This window comes from Panthera onca, chromosome D1, assembly GCF_046562875.1.
Source record: "Panthera onca isolate mPanOnc1 chromosome D1, mPanOnc1 haplotype 2, whole genome shotgun sequence".
Lineage (NCBI taxonomy): Eukaryota > Metazoa > Chordata > Mammalia > Carnivora > Felidae > Panthera > Panthera onca.
In genome coordinates this window covers 32,608,249-32,628,551 of record NC_138348.1, presented here as the reverse complement: position 1 = coordinate 32,628,551, position 20,303 = coordinate 32,608,249, and the positions used below count along the sequence as shown (strand labels likewise).

At 33.2% G+C, this 20,303-nt stretch overlaps 1 protein-coding gene and 1 non-coding gene across 2 annotated transcripts in view; both read right to left on the bottom strand.

The window, feature by feature from the left end:
- KIF18A (kinesin family member 18A) overlaps positions 1 to 20,303 on the bottom strand; it is a 79,603-nt gene that overhangs the window by 39,423 nt on the left and 19,877 nt on the right. Inside the window, exons 8-13 of the mRNA XM_060606251.3 lie at positions 19,442 to 19,618; positions 17,983 to 18,057; positions 17,667 to 17,779; positions 13,475 to 13,637; positions 8,279 to 8,443; positions 3,936 to 4,057 (exon numbers count right to left, since the gene is read on the bottom strand). Coding sequence (XP_060462234.2) covers positions 3,936 to 4,057; positions 8,279 to 8,443; positions 13,475 to 13,637; positions 17,667 to 17,779; positions 17,983 to 18,057; positions 19,442 to 19,618 — 815 coding nt within the window. The remainder of the gene's footprint in view (positions 1 to 3,935; positions 4,058 to 8,278; positions 8,444 to 13,474; positions 13,638 to 17,666; positions 17,780 to 17,982; positions 18,058 to 19,441; positions 19,619 to 20,303) is intronic.
- On the bottom strand, positions 2,503 to 2,568 carry LOC132662638 (small nucleolar RNA SNORD57). The gene has a single exon (XR_009602653.1). It is a non-coding gene; the product is annotated as a small nucleolar RNA SNORD57 (small nucleolar RNA).

Below are 20,303 nucleotides of genomic sequence, written 5' to 3'. Positions count from 1 at the left end.
TTTTTTTTTTAAGATTCCACATAGGAGTGAGATCATTTGTTATTTCTCTTTCACTGATTTATTTCATTTAGTATAATGCCTTCAAGGTACATCCATGCTGTCACCAATGGCAAGATTTCATTATTTTCTTATGATTGAATAATATTCCATTGTGTGTGTATAGATATATTATACACATAAACATATACCACTTTTTCTTTAACCTTTCATCCACTGATAGTCACTTAGGTTGTTTACATATCTTAGCTATTATAAATAATGCTGCAATGAACATGGGGTGCATATATCTTTCTGTGTTAGTGTTTCATTTTCTTTGTATAAATACTGAGAAATGGAATTTGTTGATCATATGGTAGTTCTATTGTTTTTTTTAAAGAAAGACTAAGAGAGAGCAGAGAGTGTGTATGCATGAGCAGGACTGTGCAGAGAGACAGAGATTGTTAAGCAGACTTCATGCCCATGGGACTCAATCTCATGACTGTGAGATCATGACCTAAGCCCATATTCAAGAGCTGGATACTTAACCAACTGAGCCATCCAGGTGCCCCAGTAGTTCCATTTTTAACTTTTGAAGAACCTCCATACTGTTTTCTATTGTGGCTACACCAATTCCCATCAATAATACACAAGGATTCCTTATTGTCTTCATACTTGGAAACACTTGTTATTTCTTGTCTTTCTGGTAAGAGCCATTCTAATAGGTATAAGGTAATATCTCATTATGGTTTTGATTTGCATTATCCTGGTTAGTGATACTGAGAACCTTCTTATGTACCTGTTCACTATCTATATGTCTTCTTTGGAAAAATGTCTATTTAGATCTTCTGCCCATTTTTAAATCAGATTGTCTCTCTCTCTCTGTTATTGAATTGTATGAGTTCTGCATGTGTTTTGGGCATTAACCTTTTATCAGATATATGATTTGCAAATATTTTTTCTCATTCAGAAGGTTGCCTTTTCACTTTGTTGTTGGTTTCCTTTTGTATGTAGAAGTTTTAAAGTCTGATGTAATTTCACTTATTTTTGCTTTTGTTTCTTCTGCTTTTGGTGTCAAATCCAAAATACCATCTCTTACCACCTATGTGGTGGTAAGGAGCTTACTACCTACATTTTCTTCTAGGAGTTTTATGTTTTCAGGTGTTATGTTCAAGTCTTTAAACCATTTTGAGTTAATTTTTATGTATAGCGTAAGACAGTGGTCCAGTTTTATTCTTTTGCATATCACCCTACTGTATACTCTTGGCTCCTCTGTCATAAATTAATTGACCTTATATCTGTGGGTTTATTTTCTGGGCTCTCTACTCAGTTCTATTAATCTACATTTTTTTTTTTTTTTTTTTAAATACACAGAGCAGTTTCTTTTTTTTTTAAATTTAAATTCTAGTTAGTCAACATACAATATACTACATGCTTGTTTTGAAACCAATACCATAATGTTTTGATTGCTACAGCTTTGTAATATAGTTTGAAGGAAATAAATCAGACAGGAAGTGTGATACTTTGTTCTTCTTTCTTGAGATTGCTTTGGCTATTTGGTATCTTCTGTAACACTATACAAATTTTAGAATTTTTGTTCTATTTCTGTCAAAAATGCCATTAGAATTTTGATTGAGATTGTATTCAATCCATAGATTGCTTTGGATGGTATGGACATTTGAACAACATTAATTCTTCCAATCCATGAACACAGAATATCTTAAATTTATTTCTGTCTTCTTCAATTTCTTTCATCAGTATCTTAACAGTTTTCAGTGTACAGGTCTTTCACCTCCTTGGCTAAATTTATTCCTAGGTATTTTATTCTTTTTATGCAATTGTCAATTGGATTGTTTCCTTAATTTCTCTGATAGTTTATTAGTATGTAGAAACCCAACAGATTTCTGTATATTGGTTTTGTATCACGCAACTTTACTAAATTCATTTATTAGTTCTAGCAGTTTTTGGTGGTCTTTAGAGTCTTCTATATATAGTATCATGTCATCTGCAAATAGTGACAATTTCGGTTCTTGCTTTCCAATCTGGACTCCTGTTCTTTCTTTTTAATGTCTAATTGCTCTGGCTAGGACTTTTTTTGTTTTGTTTTTTAGATTCTACATAGAATCTATAATAATATATATAATATATAATTAATAATCCAAGTTTTATGTTTTTGATGACACATTTTATGTCTTTTCATCTTATATATCCATTAATTATTACAGTTAGAGTTTTTCTTTTAACTCTCATACCAGCTTTTTAAGTAATTAATTCTCTACCTTTACTATATATTTCCTTTTACCAGTGAGATTTATACCTTCATTTTTTCTTATTATTAATTAGCATTCTTTCTTTTCAGCCTAAAGAAGTCTCTTTAATGTTTTTCATAACACCAGTTTTATGGTAATGGATTCCTTTAGCTTTTGCTTCTCTGGAAAATTCTTTATCTTTCCCCTTTAGTTCTGAATGATAATTTGTTGGTGGTTAGGGTTTTCTTGGTTGGAAATTTTTTTCTTTCAGCACTTTGAATGTATATTAAATCAGTTTTTTTGCCTCCACTACACAAGGTCAGAATAAGACAGTTCACCTCCTTTTTAATGTCATTTAAATCCTTTCAAAATCTTTTAAGGAAAGTATTATGGTCTATTAACATAAAAGAAAACTAAGGCTTAGTGAGGTTAAATAATTTATGCAAGTTTATTCTGCTAATATAAAATAGAATTCAAGACTAACTCTAAAACTCATACTCTTTCTACTATGCTGTGTTACCTCTGCTTGTAATGTTTTGGCTCACCAATTTACTAAATTGGAGAGTTAGTCAGAATCTTTTTGCCCATTTTGAAACTAAAATTTACCTTAAAATGTATATATGTCTTATATAATAAATACAGTATGGGTAAAATAAATTAATGGGTTTCTTTGATAACTTTAACTCTTGCAGGTGGTTTGACTGCTAGTAAAAGAATTTTCATTGTCTGTTCTAGACAGAGATACAGAAAGTATGAGGACATTAGGTTGAACTTTTATCCATAGAAGAATATCTCCCTAAAGTTCTTCCTTTCCTTTTTCTTCTTTTTTTTTTTTTAAATTTTTTTAAAAATGTTTATTTCTGAGACACAGAGAGACAGAGCATGAGTGGGGGAGGGGCAGAGAAAGAGAGAGAGGGAGACACAGAATCTGAAGCAGGCTCCAGGCTCTGAGCTGGGGGCTTGAACTCACAAACTGTGAGATCATGACCTGAGCCAAAGTCGGTCGCTCAACTGACTGAGCCACCCAGGCGCCCCTCTTTTTTCTTCTTTTTAAAGTAACTATCCTAATATGATTTCCCTTACATGAGACGTATGGAAAATTAATTGCTAGATATGCAAGAATACTAGAACTGCAGAATTGTAGACTGGTGGAAAGCCCTTAGAAAAATAAATTTCTTTTCTACAGAGCATGAAAGTGACACCTAAAGAAGCGACTGACATATAACAAAAATAAAGACTTATACTTTTTAAATATTATGTTTCAAAAGATGTTACTACTAAGCTAGTAGAGCATGAAAGAGCTACTATAGCATCACATAAAAACTGGTACAACTGAAGTTAAAAAATATACATTTTTAGTAATTTCATTTTAATGACAGAAAAATCATTCTGGAATTATGAATACTTAAAAACTGCCTCCTTAAAAATTGATTTGGTATTAATAGTAATTGCTTCTAATAATTAAGTTTTATAGAAAAATGCCTTCAAAACTTTATTATAAAGCAATAACAATATTAGTTGGAGAAGAACTACCTATTTTATACTTTATCAGTGTTTTCTAACTCTGCATACTTTCTGATGCTGGCAGACACTAAAAAATAATGTATCCTATACCTAATAAAACTCAATTTTCTGGAAAACAACTTCTGTTTCAGGTTCCTTAGGGCCACAATGTTAAAATTTGTAGAATAGGTAAATCCATGCACTTACGCCTCAGTTTGCCTGTGTTGCTGTTCTTGAAGACAAGCTAGATCCATCGTATGTTTAATTTGTGCTTTCAAGTCTTTGTTCTGAAGGTGCAAATGGTGACAATGAAGATCTTTACTGAGCTCCTGGGGAAAACAATACAAACTACACTTCAGATTCCTTTAAGAATGTTGAAATTAAATAAATTTTAATAAAACTTATTTTATATTGGTGTTAATAATTTTAATTTTTTATATATAAAATGATAATGTTTAGAAACAATTTGACAAATAAACATATTGGTATAGGAGTTCTATAACTTACAAGCAAGATAAGTTTCAAGTTTCTCAGAAACTAAGTGTTAGGAACTCAGAACAAATTTTATTCTGGTGGCAGTTTCTTGGTCTATCCAATTTGTTGATAATGCTGTGAAAATACATGAATATGACCAGTTTTTACTTAAATGTCACTTCTTCAGGGAAGCTTTCTCTGAGCATTATATTTAAAGATGGACACTCTACTACCAATAGTCTCTGCCAGAGCACTGATCAGTAATTATTTCATTTACCTATTTGTTTGTTTATAGTTTCACTATCTATACTAGAATGTTAGGTTCAGAACCAGGAGGGGGGTGTGTCAAACTATTTTAGTGTTACAGACCTAGTGTCCAGTGTCTGAAGTTGCATGTAATAAAAATTTCTTGCCTTCACTCACTCAATCTGGTGTAAGCTTCATCCTAGAGCAAAAGTATGAAAAGTCTCTTGTAGCTGCCCATTTTCCTAAACTTCATGTGCTTAGGTACAAGTGTTCTCCAACCTATCACCTAACGTCATTCTTCTTTCCTTAAGCCTACTATACCCTCAGTAGGAAAATGTCAGCTAAGTGGTCATATGAAAGAGTGAATGGGATAGTCCAATAGCATTCTCAGAATCCTTAACTGGGAAAATTTTACTCAATACGATGAAAGGAAATGAAATCTTTTGGACATTTGAGGGGCTAAAACAGCAATCCGATAAGCAGGGAAGCTAAGCTTGGAAACTTCCTCCTGGAGACAATTCCCATAATCCATTTTAACTTTTCAATATTCCTTCCTAACCTGCATTTGACCAGATTATCTAAAAGCTTAAAACTGTTTTTTCTTTTTCTTTTTTTCAAAACTTCCTATGCCAGTGGTAGGCACTATGACTGGAAATAATGTCATTTAATATATCTGAGACAGAGTAAACTTGGGGGTTGTTTCTTTACATGATTTATATTTCAAGAAATATAGCATGCATTTTAGAGAAAATCCTTCCTAGGGAATCAGGATAATATGGTTAGAGCACTGGCCTATGAGTCAAGTTGTCTTAGAGATGGTTTCAGCCAGGACAAAAGTGCTACCTTAAGCCAAAAATATAGTGTTTATGGAGATCACTTTACTTGACTACAATTTAAGAGCTTGACTAGATGATCTCTATAGTCTTTTCCAGTTAGAAAATTCAATGATCCTAATGGTCTGAACATATTTGCCAAATATTCCATCCTTTCTCTTAAAAAAACAAAACCCTTCTTTAAATATTTCCTCCAATAATTTTATTCTTTTATCTTCTTGAATTACTTATCTCTTAAAAAGACAAGCCTTGAATGTATAATTATATTAGTCAACAATGGGCCTTGGCTAGCTTGTTGTCTTTGGAAAGCCAAGTTTACAATGGGAGTCTTTTCTCAAAATTAGCTATTTTAAAGCAAGTAAACAAATAAATAGATAAACAAGTGCAAAAATTTTAACTCTAACCTAAAGCCATTTTGACAATGATCATTTTGAAAACAAGACCATATTAGAGATACATGGTATCTAACGAATAAGTAAAACTTATAAATAAGTGAAACAAAACCAAAAACTACTCTAAACATTCAACACCTGCTGCCTTTCCAAGAGAAGAGGCTCTTGTGCTGTGAATGAGAAACACTTATGTGCCCAGGACTCTCAGCTGGTTTCTCAGAAAACCTGTCACTCAGCACCTGGCTTGGGTGCTCTGGTAGGTGCTCTGACGGAGGCTGCTGCATTCTATGATGAGCCCTTACAGCTTTAGATGCCTTAGACCTACGTGGAATTTTAGAAGCTACCTTTTCTAAACCTAAATAATCTCTAGTACAGTTTATTGATTAATCACTGTCTCTTTTTGCTTACTCCTCTTGTTATATAAATGTCTATTCTGTCATCTTAATATGAATACAGCATTAAAAAAAGTGTCCCTTAGTTTGCTTCTAAAGTAGATACTCTTAATGCTGATAAATAGAAAAATGACTTAAAAAAAAAGTGAAATTATATGAATGTGACCTCCCTAATCTCTGGGAGAAGATCTGTATAGCTTTTTGATCAGATTCTCAAAGGCATCTATTACCCAAAAAGGTCAGAATCACTGTTCTGGAGGAAGAATAGAAAGTGCATTTTGTAATGCAGCTGACACTTTTCTTTGGCTACTGACATGTATGTTATAGATGCTGAGAATACTATTATTTGTCAACCATCTACTATGTGTTAGGTGGTGCTAGGCCTCTGCATATAGCATCTCATTTAAATATTTAAATATATTTTGAAGACAGGAAATTAAGACAACAAAATTAAACAACTTATCCAAAATCATACAACAGTGTTAGAGGGGATATTCAACACAACTACTAAATAACAGAATGACTAACCACTCCAACTCTGAAGTCTAACCTTTCCCCAATATTTACATTCTTTCTCTGTAGGGAATATTCCAAAGTGCTTTATCAATTAAATTATATTATAAAATATTATTAAATTATGCTTTGTATTACACTTAATACCTAATCTACTGAATTAATCCAGTGGCATGCTTTCGGTAAGATACTTTGAAGACTTCTAGAATAACTGAAGTGTAGATCAAGTTGTTGGCTGACCCTCCACAAATCTCCACACTGAACAATTACTCAGTTTCTACTTGTCTTTGGTTTTCTTTTTAGGAAACAGGGTATCTGCTGTTTGTTGCTCACTGCTCCTTTCACTACCTTGACTATCATCACTGACTGCTCCCTCTAATCTTCTCCCTCTCCAGTCTGAGCTGTAATGCTAAAAGATGGCCCCTGATAGCTATTGCTAGACAACCAGAGAATTCATTTCCCTAATCATGGTGTACTGGGTAATACCTTTTAAAATTACCTTTGAATATTAACCATTACAACCTGGATTCGTTTGTTACTGAATATACTGAGCTTTATTTTATCTGTATTGATAATCAGTCTAGTGCTTTTTTAAAAATTTCAAAGTTCTAGGACTAGATACCAATTTGCTAATACATAGTAGTGAATTTCAGAAAAGCACCACCAAAGTAAAGGCTGCAGATACTCGTCCTTAAAAAAAAAAAAAAGAGTGTAAAGAAGTTGTTCTTTTAAAGTATTAGGTACTTGGATCAAAATTAGTTACTTTGTAGTAGGCATCTACTTGTCGCTTATTATATATTCATTTCCCTCTTCTTTCTTATTAAGAAAACTCTAATTTTGTTCAGGGTGATAATGTGTCCAGCAAGAACAGTCACCTTTCCATATTCCCTTATATCTAGGGACAGTCATGTGACAATTCTAGCCAATAAGATGTCTGTTAAGAGTTTCTGGAAAAGCTTCTGCTCTCCCCCGTTTCTTTCTCTCTTCTTCTTCTTGGCCTAAGTGTGAACTTGAGGCTAAAGATGAAATGATGACATGGCAACTATGAAATGAAAAGTAGAATGATGACATTTTGGAGGTGCTATATTGGGAACGAACTGCATATTCCCAAGACTTATTGTGAAAGGAACAAAATACAGCCCTAACTGGTAAAGGCAGTAAAGTCACATTTCTGTAACCATGCGGATGAAAAGAATTCTTATCTGATTCAGCCATTAACCATTACCCATCACTACTTTTTATAATCCTTTGCCATTCTAGGTGGAATATCTTCACTTTCGTACACACACATACAGCTTTCAAATCAGCTTTCATTAGCCATAATACAAGTAAGGGTGACTACATTTAAAACTATTTTTCCATAAAACATCAAGCATTAAAACAAATTACCTATATGATGAATCCTCAAGTAGTTTGATTACTTCATTCTAACTTAAGAGCTACCTCATAAAAGGAAGCGATTGCTTAAGAGTAACGTCACTTAAAAATAACCTTACTCTTCTCAAAGTACAGAAAAGGCAAATTTAACGGGTAATTAGCAAGGCAGATGGTATATTCAAATATAAATGGTAAAAAGAATCAAATCTCAGAGAGATGGAGCAATAGTTGTCTTATGAAAGATATTTACTCCATGACAAAGACAATGGGTTTAAAGAACTCAGTTTTTACAAAGTGAATCTGAACACATAAACACATCTTACCTTTGGAATATGGCCATTTTGACCTAAGAGCTCCATTTCGGATTTTACACGATGGAGCCAATTAGTATTCTCATCAAATTGCTTCAATTCCTCTTCCCTTTTCTTCTCTAGGTAGCAGCGACGAGTTTTCAACATTGCAAGTCTATGATCTCGTCGGCAAGTGGCCTGAAAAATAATGTATTTAATAGCCAGACTAATTTTTATGATATTTGATGTATGTGATATTAGCAAAGTAGTAAATTTTCTTGTAAGTTTGCCATTGTAATCTATTAAGTTAGACTATACTTTTATATTTAAATCTATTTCCCCTTTGAAATCTCCGCAATACTACTGCTTGCAGGAAAATAGGAAATTGAGTTGTGACTCATTTTTATAAAATTACATGTTGAGAGTTTATGGCTTTAAGAATTTCACTGGCCAAATTGAAGACTATAACTTTGTGTGTGTGTGTGCTAAAATACATTCCATTAAGTGTTGCATATGAAAAGTTCGTACAAGGTCTGATAATTCCCACAATTTTACTCAAAATCAAAGTAGACACAAGTCCTACCTTGCCTTTCCTACAACATGAAAGATGTGAAGAAATAACTCTGCTCTGATTTTGCCCACAATGCTTTTAGATAGGCTGGTGCAAGTAATAGAAAATAAAGCTTATATCAGAGTGCTTATAAATATCTGATCTTACCTGATGATTGGTTCAGGACTCATAATGGATATTCTGAATAGTTTTGATGTTTTATGTAGGCACAAATCTGGCCTTTTGGCTCTCTTTAAAAGCTAACTTCTTCTTTCTTGCTATCTTTCATAAAAGATGTATTGAAACTTTTGGGGAAAGCCAGGCATTAAAGACATTTGCAAAAATGTGAAACAGTGTCATTCTTTTCACTATCTCTTTTGGTTTGTTTTAGAAAATATAACTCACTAGTTTTCATTGAAGTGTTAGTTATGTTGTCATGCAATGAGCTAATGGTTTTAAAATTAACTGATACTAAATAGATTTTTATAAGTCTCAATTTGAATTTTTAATATAGGAATACTGGTAGATGGAATTCATATGAACAAAAGCTCTTTTAGGTCCTAAATAATTGTTTTTTTAAATAGGAAGGGGTCCTGAGACCTGAAAAGTTTAGAGCCACTACCTTAACAGAAGGTAGGATATGTAGCTTCTTGACTTTCTTCTGCTGTATTCAGCAGGTAGGAAAACTTAGGCAAGTTAATCTCAGTGGTTCTTTATCACCTCATCTGAAAATGAACATAAAAGTATTGTACCTGCCTGGAGGAAGGCAGTTAAATCAGATTATCTTTACTTGGCTTTAACATTTATAAATGTTGTAGGAACTCTTAGAAACCAGGGCAGGAAATGCTCTGAGGCTCTCATGGCAGCCAATAATTTAATACCAAAAAGTTCCTAACTCAAAACCCCAAAAAGTATGCTTTTGAGTTTTTACTTCTAATGTCCATCAAATGTATCCTCTATGATGGTTCCCTATGGAGACATTTTCCATCAAGGTACTCATAATAACCTACTGTTCTGAAATAAATAGCAAATAACTATCTGAGAATAAATTCTAAATATGCATGTTAAACCCTGACATTAAAGTAAATGCTTCCTGTTAAGGTTTAAAAAGAACTTTATACACTTTATTAACAAACCCCCAGAATACCACAAAACTTTTTGAGTGAGAACAAACATATAATTCTAAAATTTAGGTGTTACTACTGCTCTGTGCAAAAGGACTGCTAATGTGGTAAATAAACTCATTATTTTGCTAAAAATAATTTGCAGATTATCTTTATATGGTCATAAAATTACCCAAGAGCTTCACTTTAATTCTAATCTCAGAGTCTATACTCTGGAACCATTTCTGCCTGAATCAATGTTATGAGATTCTTTTAGCACTTCTGATAATAAACCACTTTTGGAGAGGGTCCAACACAGATATAAAATTTCTTGCCTTAGCAAGCAGTTTAGTAAAACTATAGTTTGACACTTTAGTGTGTAAAAATCAAAACAAAAACAACTCAATCTCTATAGATGTCTTCCTATGCTTTTCAATAATTTAACCCAAACCGATACACTTAGGAGGTTTTATCTCCATTGTTTACCTAGTCTCATGAAAATACCTATAAGAACTGGAACATGCAGATTGAAATGACCAAAAGTAAGAAATCATAAAAGGTAAGTGGGTTGAAAAAAAGGCAATTAAGCAGAAGAATACAGATGAAAACAGAAAAAAAAAAAATTAAAAAACCCAGCCAAACCCATTCCCCTACTCCATCTTACTAAGTACTCACATTTTTGGTGTCAATCATATCTAACAGTGATTTTTTAAATAGACATTTTTTGATAAGATAAGGCACAATAAATGCATACTCATAAGTAAAAATACTAATGTTGAGAGTGTAACAGCTACTGATAAGCTGGCATCAGTGATATACTAATGAATCCTTTCAGATTAGTTTCTTAGCATATCACATTTTACAATTTCATAGGCTGGAAAAAAAACTGAAATACTAGTGTTTTAAAGCACTGTTTAAAATTTGATGGCTTTCAACATTAAAACATGTGAAATTTTTATATAGAGTTGATACTTCTGGGACAGGAGAAACACATTTGGGGTAGAGGTCTAAGAGGACTGAAAAGTTATTTATAAGAGTTTTTTTTTTTTTTTTTTTAGTATTTTAATGTTTATTTATTTTTGAAAGAGAGAGTCAGAGCACAAGCAGGGGAGGGGCAGAGAGAGAGGTGACACAGACTCTGAAGCAGGCTCCAGGTTCTGAGATGTCAGCACAGAGCCCGTTGCAGGCTTGAACCCACGAACCACAAGATCATGACCTGAGCCGAAACTGGACTCTTAACCAACTCAGCCACCCAGGAGCCCCTATAAGAGGCAGCTTTTGAATAAGTAATTTGCAAATCATCTCATGTATTATCTATGTAACTAATTTCATAAAATAAAAATAAATTAAGCTTATCATCAGTGAACACCAGAACTGGGGGGGAATAATTATCAAAATGTTTATTTTTCTGCTCTTTGGTGATTTGGAGTGACATACACCTAGGAATACATTATTTTTTATCCTGTTTAGAACTCATTCTTCTTGAATGTACATCTTATTGACATCTTATTAGTCCTAGAAAATTCTAAGCCTGAAATGGCATATTATCCTTTCCCCTTTTTGCACTAATATACCTCCTTCAAAACAATTATTAGAAGAATGCATGCCTTTTCAGTCTGTCCTTCATGCAACAACATTTTATTTACATTTGCTATTTTTTATCCTCTATTTGACATAGTCTCCTCAGATCTCCCAGTTCAGTAATTCATCTTTAGCTGTATCTAACACATAGAAAAGGACAGAGGTAACAGGTTCTGGAATCAACTTGCTTGAGTTCAGACCATATAGGTCTGATACTAATGAGAGGTGTGACTTTGCCCAAAATGACTTCTCTGTCCTCTGGTTTCCTCATCTTAATTATGAGGATAATAACATATCCCATAGGGTTTTCTGAGAATTGAGTTAATGCATGCAAAGTATTTAAAACATTGTGCCTATAAAATGAACTTATAAACTTCAGTGAATAAATCTTTAATTTCTGGACATTTCATTTGTTTTCTTTTTGTATAATGTATGTTCTTTTGACCTTTAATTCCTTTATCATTAATTCCTACTTTGACGACTTTAGTCATTTTTATAGTTTTTTTTTTTTTTTTTTTTTAACGTTTTATTTATTTTTGAGACAGGGAGAGACAGAGCATGAACAGAGGAGGGTCAGAGAGAGGGAGACACAGAATCTGAAACAGGCTCCAGACTCTGAGCTGTCAGCACAGAGCCCGTCGCGGGGCTCGAACTCATGGACTGAGAGATCATGACCTGACCTGAAGTCGGCCGCCCAACCGACTGAGCCACCCAGGCGCCCCAGTCATTTTTATAGATTAAAAAACTTTTTTTTAATGTTTATTTTTGAGAGAGCGACACAGAACATGAGTGGGGTAAGAACAGAAAGAGGGAGACACAGAATCTGAAGCAGGCTCCAGGCTCTGAGCTATCAACACAGAGCCCGATGCGGGGCTTGAACCCACAAACCATGAGATCATGACCAGAGCCAAAATCAGACCCTTAACCGACTGAGCCATCCAGGTACCCCAGTAGTTTTTTAGTTTTTAAATCAGATTGCTCTAGTGTCTGAATTTTTGGAGATCCTGTCATTATTTGCTAAGTCTGCTGACTTATTTATGGTGGATTGTTTTACCATGTGTTTTGTAATTTGGACAGTGAGTTCTCATTAGTAATTTGAGTTGAGGGTCTGTTTCAATAGGCTATTTCTGTACGGCTTCTGCACGGTTACCCATAGATTATTGCTGCTCTGATACCATTTTCTATGTTAATTTTTCATTTTAAGGCTTTACTAAATAAAACATATGGATTGTAAAAATTCAAACCTCAACTCTTTGAAAAGTATATTTATAATGACAATCTTTATATGAGACTTTTTCTTACTCTAGGCATGGTTGTCTTGCTGATTAAGAAGATGTTTCTTCAAGGTGTACCACCAATATGAACGGTGAAGGCTTCTGAGGTTCCCAGCTTTACGTGGGGTCTGCCATTTCTATCTCCCTGGTCTCCCTTCAGTCCCTTATCTAAATAGCAGTGTACATCAAAGCTAGGGTATCGGGAGTGGGCTGTGTATATGGAGGTTGTAGGGCAGTGTACAATTGCATAAAATAATAAAACCAAGTAAAAGATGGTCTGCCTTTTCAAGTACCACGCAATGGAAATTCTAACAGTGTTAGTGATAAAATATTCTTTCCTGGAAAAAAAAGATCTGAGTTTGGTCTAAGTTGTACATTATCACCTACATCTGGGATATACTGCTCCCACTGCCTCACCTTTGATACCCAACATTTCCTGAGTGCGGTAGGTTTATGTTAAGCATTCCAACAACCCTCACAGAAGCAACAGTTCCAACTGAGATTTTGTTCTTTTGGTTTCCGTTTTCTCTCTGACACCTAGGAATTTAATTTTCTGTCTTGCATACGTAACTATGCATTTGAAACAATCTTTGATACATTTCCCCCAGCATTTCCAGGTATTTGTAGTGAATGGGCGATTAGATAACATTACCTATCACATTTCTAGAATTAGAAGTCCCCATGTCTTTACAGTGCCTAAAATTTAATTATAAATAAATACCTTTTCTACCTTGTCTTCAGAACACATCATTTCAATTTGCTTATGGCACTGTTGTTGATAGAATGATTTAAGTTCATTTTCTTTTAGTAACATTTCCAACTTCAGATATTCTTGTCTAATTTCGTCTCGATTCTGGAACAAGCAGTTCAGAATTTCTTGAAATCTACCAAAATTAAAAATTAAAACACATTATAGAATCTCACTAATTTTGTGACAGATGTTACAATGTTTACCTAAAGAAATAAATGAGCAAAAGAATATATATCACTCACAGAATTAGACTAAACGACAAACAGCAAATAGGTTAGAGTGACTGTTTCCTATGAAATTACAAAATGTTTGGAAAAGAATATTAAATTAGTTTTACTGTATTCTTCCTCTTTCAAGGAAGATCATGTTATTAAAAGATATGGGTATTATAAGGCCTCTATATATAAGTCATAGGTATATAAGTCATATACTCTATGTAATCCAGCTGATTAGCAAAAATATTTTGTTTGTAGGAAAAGGATGATAATTTGGACCTGTACTATCCCAATTAACAAGGCCCCAGAAGCAACACATTATTGTGTGTTGTTTTGATGTTGGCTCACTGCAAAGAAAGAAGCAGTGGGTGGCATGATCATATGGTGCCTCCATGGCCCCCTAGGGAAAGTGAGATAGCCAGTTTTTAGTTTCAGAATTTGTTACAGCAAAAACACACCATAAGGTTAGGTACCCCCTACAGCCTGGCTAAGAGTCAGCTGACACTGCCAGGACCCAAAACAACCAAGTTTGCAATGTGGCAAACCTAGAAAAGCCACTCCAGTGTCTTTCCTCCAAAGGCAATGGAGATTTAGAGAATCAAAGTTGGGGAATTTGATTCACAGCATCTCCAAACACATAAAAGGCCTCAAGCTGAGAAACTACTATAAAAGGCCTAAAAGGAACCTGCAAATCTGCATCCTCCAGGGTCACCAGAACATTGGTCACAGCAATATTCTAGTTTTGTAAGTATATATTTATGTTTTAAAATCTCAGATCAGGTAGGTCTGAGCTACAGTAACAGTATAAATAGTCACATACAGGTAAAACTCTCAAAGAAAAATTAACTGTGAAGCCTTTAAAATACAACTGTAACAAAGTATATGCATTTAAAAATAAATGTTCCTCAGCTAGAATTTTAAATGTATTTGTGAGGACCTGTGGTAAAAACATTGCCAATTTACGTCAGTAGTTCTTAATGAAACTCTATTGGGAATGGCTATAAACCACAATACATCGACTTTACTGCAGTTTTGTCAAACTGATAAATATTTCATAGGAAGTATGTACGGACATTGCAATTCCATTGTATTATATTACAACACGCTAATGCCAGTAAATGAATTGATAAGTTATCTTTAGGTTATACTCAAAGATAATTTCTCAGGTTTTTTAATAACATTTTATTCAAGGACATAGCTAAATATTGGTCAATTTTGTAATTTTGTGGTTCAGACTTATTTTAGTTGGTGGGGGTCTATTGTTTAGGATGGAAGAAAAGGTAATAGTATCAAAGGTTTCTAGAGATCTCCTTTAAAAAAAAATTTACCATTTTAAAACAGTAAGAACCCTAAGGGATTGACTCATAACTATTTTCTAGTCATTTAAAACATTCAAGTAACTAGTAACAAAAATATTTGCCAATAATTTTAGGTGATACATGATGAATATTAAATTCTACACAATTTTCGTGATACACTCATAGTGAAGTTTTATAATTATTCTGTATATAAAGAACTGTACTTTCTCTTTATGACTTCTCCTAGAATAGCTTTGATAGGCAGTAAATACTGTACATTCTTCCTTTCATCTCATTCAACCATATAAAAATGTTAAGTTTAGGGGCGCCTGGGTGGCGCAGTCGGTTAAGCGTCCGACTTCAGCCAGGTCACGATCTCACGGTCCATGAGTTCGAGCCCCACGTCAGGCTCTGGGCTGATGGCTCGGAGCCTGGAGCCTGTTTCTGATTCTGTGTCTCCCTCTCTCTCTGCCCCTCCCCCGTTCATGCTATGTCTCTCTCTGTCCCAAAAATAAATAAAAAAACGTTGAAAAAAAAAAAAAAAATTTAAAAATGTTAAGTTTATTTTTAAAAAGACACTTTGCAAATTCATGGCATTAAAAAAGCTCTAAGTAACAGTATGATGGATATGATAAAAGTTATTTCATATATTTCTTTCAGGAGACAGCTAATTTTGAGGGAAAATGACAAAGGCTATGGGGTATATAACCCGATTATTAAAGCTTCTTTGTAATACAAGTAAATTATTTAACATGTTGTACAAATTAAAACTCTAAAGGCTTTTACTCTTGGTTAAATCAGGTTGAAATGTGAAAAATACCCCCCTGAAATGCTTATTTCATAGTTCAGGCCATCTCCCTCCAGAATTATCTTACCAGAAGGAAAGGTTCAAAACTTAAAGCCATCAATTGCAGAAAAGTTTAATAAGGTTTCAACTGATAACTAAATCTGGTTAGATAGTGTTGAACAATTCCATGCAAGAAAGGAGTCCAATATATAGGTCAACTTTATGCTATATTAAAAACTGATTGTCACTCAGAGAAATAGTTGTTTAATTACCTCTTATGATATTTGTAAAATAGCATGGTATGGAAGAAAAAGATTAAGATTTAAAAGTTCTTGGCTTATCTTTGAAAAAACAATATCCCACTTCAAATTTCAAAGGATTGTTCTAGTGATCAGATTAAATTGATATGGGGCTAAAAATCATCAAAAACTATAAAGTCATCTACAAAGATAAAGTACTATTACTAGAAGTAGCAATCTTAGCATCTGGGGTCAACTGAGTCAGAAAACATTATTTTTTTCAAATCAAGGATATTTTCCATAAACTTCAAAATACAAATCCAATTTTAAAAATGGTGTCGTACCTGAAACTAGGTTGAAAGTCACTGTCAACTAGTCTTCCTTACATATAGCAAGATATCTTCTATAACCTCTAGAGTTCCAAAACAGTGTGAATAATCATTGGTTTCCAAATTGTGGTTAGTTTCTCATACTAATGATAACAGAACACTGGCTCTAGAGAATGTCAAGTAACTTTAACTTCAGTCAACTTCAATCAAGATTGAACAGATTCCTTTATTATAAGACCTCTCAGAGCCTTTAATAAACTGATATACTTTGGAAATCACCTAGAATCCTCAAGTAAGGTGTAATTTCCAAATTTGTTTGATCCAAGAATTTCTTACTGCCTTCTTAGAGCTACTCAAGATTCACAGCTTTTGAACTAGCATCCCCTTTGGGACAATTTGGAAAATTATCTTAACTGCTTAGGGGAGAAGTATTCGTGAATATCGTATTATCAACACCTTTTTTTTTTTTTTTCCCAATTACCTGCTAGGAAGCTTAGTGGGAACCTATCAAAATTCCGTATTAATTTATATCGCTGAGAGATGTCCCTTCAAATAATTAACCAAACTAAGTGAGTTATTAGAGTTATACATAGTCAAGAAAGAGTAGATAAGATTCATGTGAACTATACAAATAATGATATTATGCCAGATGAGATTGCCTGAATGTTTGTTACCCAAAATTCCTATGTTGAAACCTAACACCTAAGGTGATGTATTAGGAAGTGGGGCTGTTGGGAGGTAATCAGACGAGGGCAGAGACCCTCATGTGTGGGACTAGTGCCCTTATAAGATAGGCTGTGGAGAGAGAGATCTCCCTTCAGAGTTCATGTGAGGATTCAAGAATTGAAATCTTCAGCTGGAAAGAATGCCCTCACCCAACTATACTAGCCCCCTAATCTTGGGACTTCCAGTCTCCAGGACTGTGAGAAAGAATTTTTGTTTATTTATTTTGTTTATAAGATGCCACTCTGTGGTATTTTGTTACAGCAGCCTGAGTGGAATAAGACACCTGAGAAGAAAAATATGAAAACAGCTAAAAACTAATTTCATAAGTGACGTAACTGGCTTTACTTTCTCCATCTTATACCCAAGTCCTGGTATAATCACAACTGTGTATAATCATAACTAAAATTATCTGATCTCCGAAGTGTGCAAATAAAGAGCAATCAGTGACTTCCTGAATTCAGTTGAGAATATATATAAAGACATACTTACACAAAAAATGATAACATAAAATATCTGACTAAATCAAAACCATAAAATCCTCAAAATGAGATCTTAATGTCATTTTTACCTTTCAATTTCTTTTTCCTGAGGGTTTGAAATCATTAACTTTGCTTTGTTATTTTCATCAGTAAAGGCTTTCTGTTCTTCATAGGCTTTTAGTTTTTCTTTTAACATTAAAATCTAGTAGAGAGAAACACTAGTTAAAATACAAATTATTTGTCTCCATAATACATGGCTACAGAAAAATGTTAGCTGTGAAAAATAACTGAACATGCTAGATTTTCAACTATAATAGAAAAAAAATGTCAAATTTTTAAGCAATTAAGTTTGCAGAATCCCATAAATGAAGAACTAAAGGAGATTAACATAAAGAGAAGACATACCTCTTCCTTCTGCTCATTACAGATCTTTACATACCGAGTTATATGATTGTCAAGGTTAAGAACATTGCTCTTTAACTGTTAAAAGATAGAAATTATGATTGTATGTAGGTAGATAATAAGCACATAGCTATATATATATATATATATATATATATATATATGAGAAAAATGGCATTATATCCTCATTAATTCAGATCCATGAATTCAAAATTTGAGACAATTACAGTCATGTGATAATCATGATCATTTACGCTCATGTTCAAAATCTATGATAAGAGGACATGCTGAGCACATCTACAAAATAAATGAAATTATAAAGAAATTATCTTACTACCTGAGAAAAGATACTTTTAAGAACTTACAAAACATTCATTCACATTATAATTAAAATTGCCCATTTTCTTTTTCCTCTGACTTCTAAGAAATTTAGAGATAATTTTAAGTTTCAATCATTTTTAAGTTCAACTAGTTTTTAATGAGTTCTTATTACATTTTATCCTTTTTATAATTGTATGGGCTCTTTGGCAGCTATGGAATAGTGGGAAAACATCAAAGATATAAGTCCAAATACTTGATTTCAAGGCCCTGTCCACTTCTTACTTAACTGATTTAGAATTTGGTACTTAAAATTCTGAGTATCAATAGGTTGGTGTAAGGAATATATGAAAAACATGTGAAAAGCTTTGTGTACCCATATAATATAATCTTTCCCAATTAATTATATAAAATGTATATAGACATTTCTCTAAGGAAGACAATAACTGGCTCATCTTCATACAGTGGGAGTAGCAGAAGGGTAAGCAGGAGGAGAAATCATCATACTACCTGAACTCTAGGTTTCTTCCAACCCTGGGATCCTGTGATTTTTAAACATATATCATGTTTGACCTAAATTTCTTTAAATTGCCCCAAATTACTGGCGAGAATACTGACCTAATCAATAATTATTATATTGTTAGAGCTATATTGGTTGCATCAATATCATGAATTATTTTAAAGGGGTTATTTACTTCATAAACTGAGCCAGATATATCTATTTTACAGATGAAGTGACCGTGGCTTGGAGAAATTACCTAACATGTCCAAGGTTTTCACGAAGAAAGGGCTAGATCTGAGCTATAGCAGATGGCATCATCCTTGGCTATAACAAATGTGTTAAAGCCTTGATCAATTACCCCAGGGTGCCATCAAAATATAATGTGCCATGATGTGAAAAAGTTTAGGAAGAAAGGCACTAAAGCATTCTAGCTTCCAAAAGACTAAATAATGGTATCTATTATATATGTAATCAAGATGCTTAATGATTTAATTGTCCAAGTAAGTGCTCAATTAACCAAGCCAATAAAGACATTTCTAACCCTGTTTGCTAATTCATTAGTAAAAATACAATATTTTTCAGAGTTATAAAAATAGTATACATCTAATGCCCTTACAACAAAGGCAGAGTAAACACACTTACAGAAGATTTAATGTCCTTTGCACGATTAGCATACTTAAGAGTGTTATATGTGTCATCATAGAACACAGAGGAAGGACTAACAGCAGCTATCATTATAGTTTGACAGTTTCCTCCAAGAGAATCCTTTAACAAGCGAGTGAGCTTACTATTTCTGTAAGGAATATGCTGATTCTTTCTCTGAAAGAACAAAAAAAGAATTCTTATGTCATTTTCCACATTTAAATGCAAACCTGCTATCACTTCACTCTAAGAATTTAAGCACTGCCCAACTTTGCAGAGACTTATGATATAATTGGTGATTGAAATGATGATGATGAATCTTATGGAACTATTGAGTGAATATATAAAACAAATATCCTACCTAAGGATTATATCCCCATCTCAATAAACGTTAGCTAATTAAAAAAAATCAATATTGGTTTATGAGTTGTGATAAGTACACCAGATAAATGTGAAATGTTAACAACTGGGAAAACTGAATGTGGAGTATATTTAAGAAGATCTTTCCATATTATTTTAGCAACTTTCCTCTCTTAAAAAAATAAATGTCCATTAAAAAAAAATCACCATTAAAAAAAATTAAAATACAAAAGTATTACATGCCCTATACAAATATAATAAGAATTTTGTATGGCATACAGCTATTTCTCTCATTAAATAATTAGCTAACATGGACATAAAGTAAATTAAAATTATAATTTTACAGAGACTTCATCTGAAAGGACAACAGAGTTCTAAGAGAACTTAATACTTCTAGGTTCCCCTTTACTTAAAAGATACAGTTCTGATTTTAAAGTAAAAATCAAAATTCCAAAAAGCACATTTTCTATATAAAAACAAAACATTATAATGTTGAGCTAAA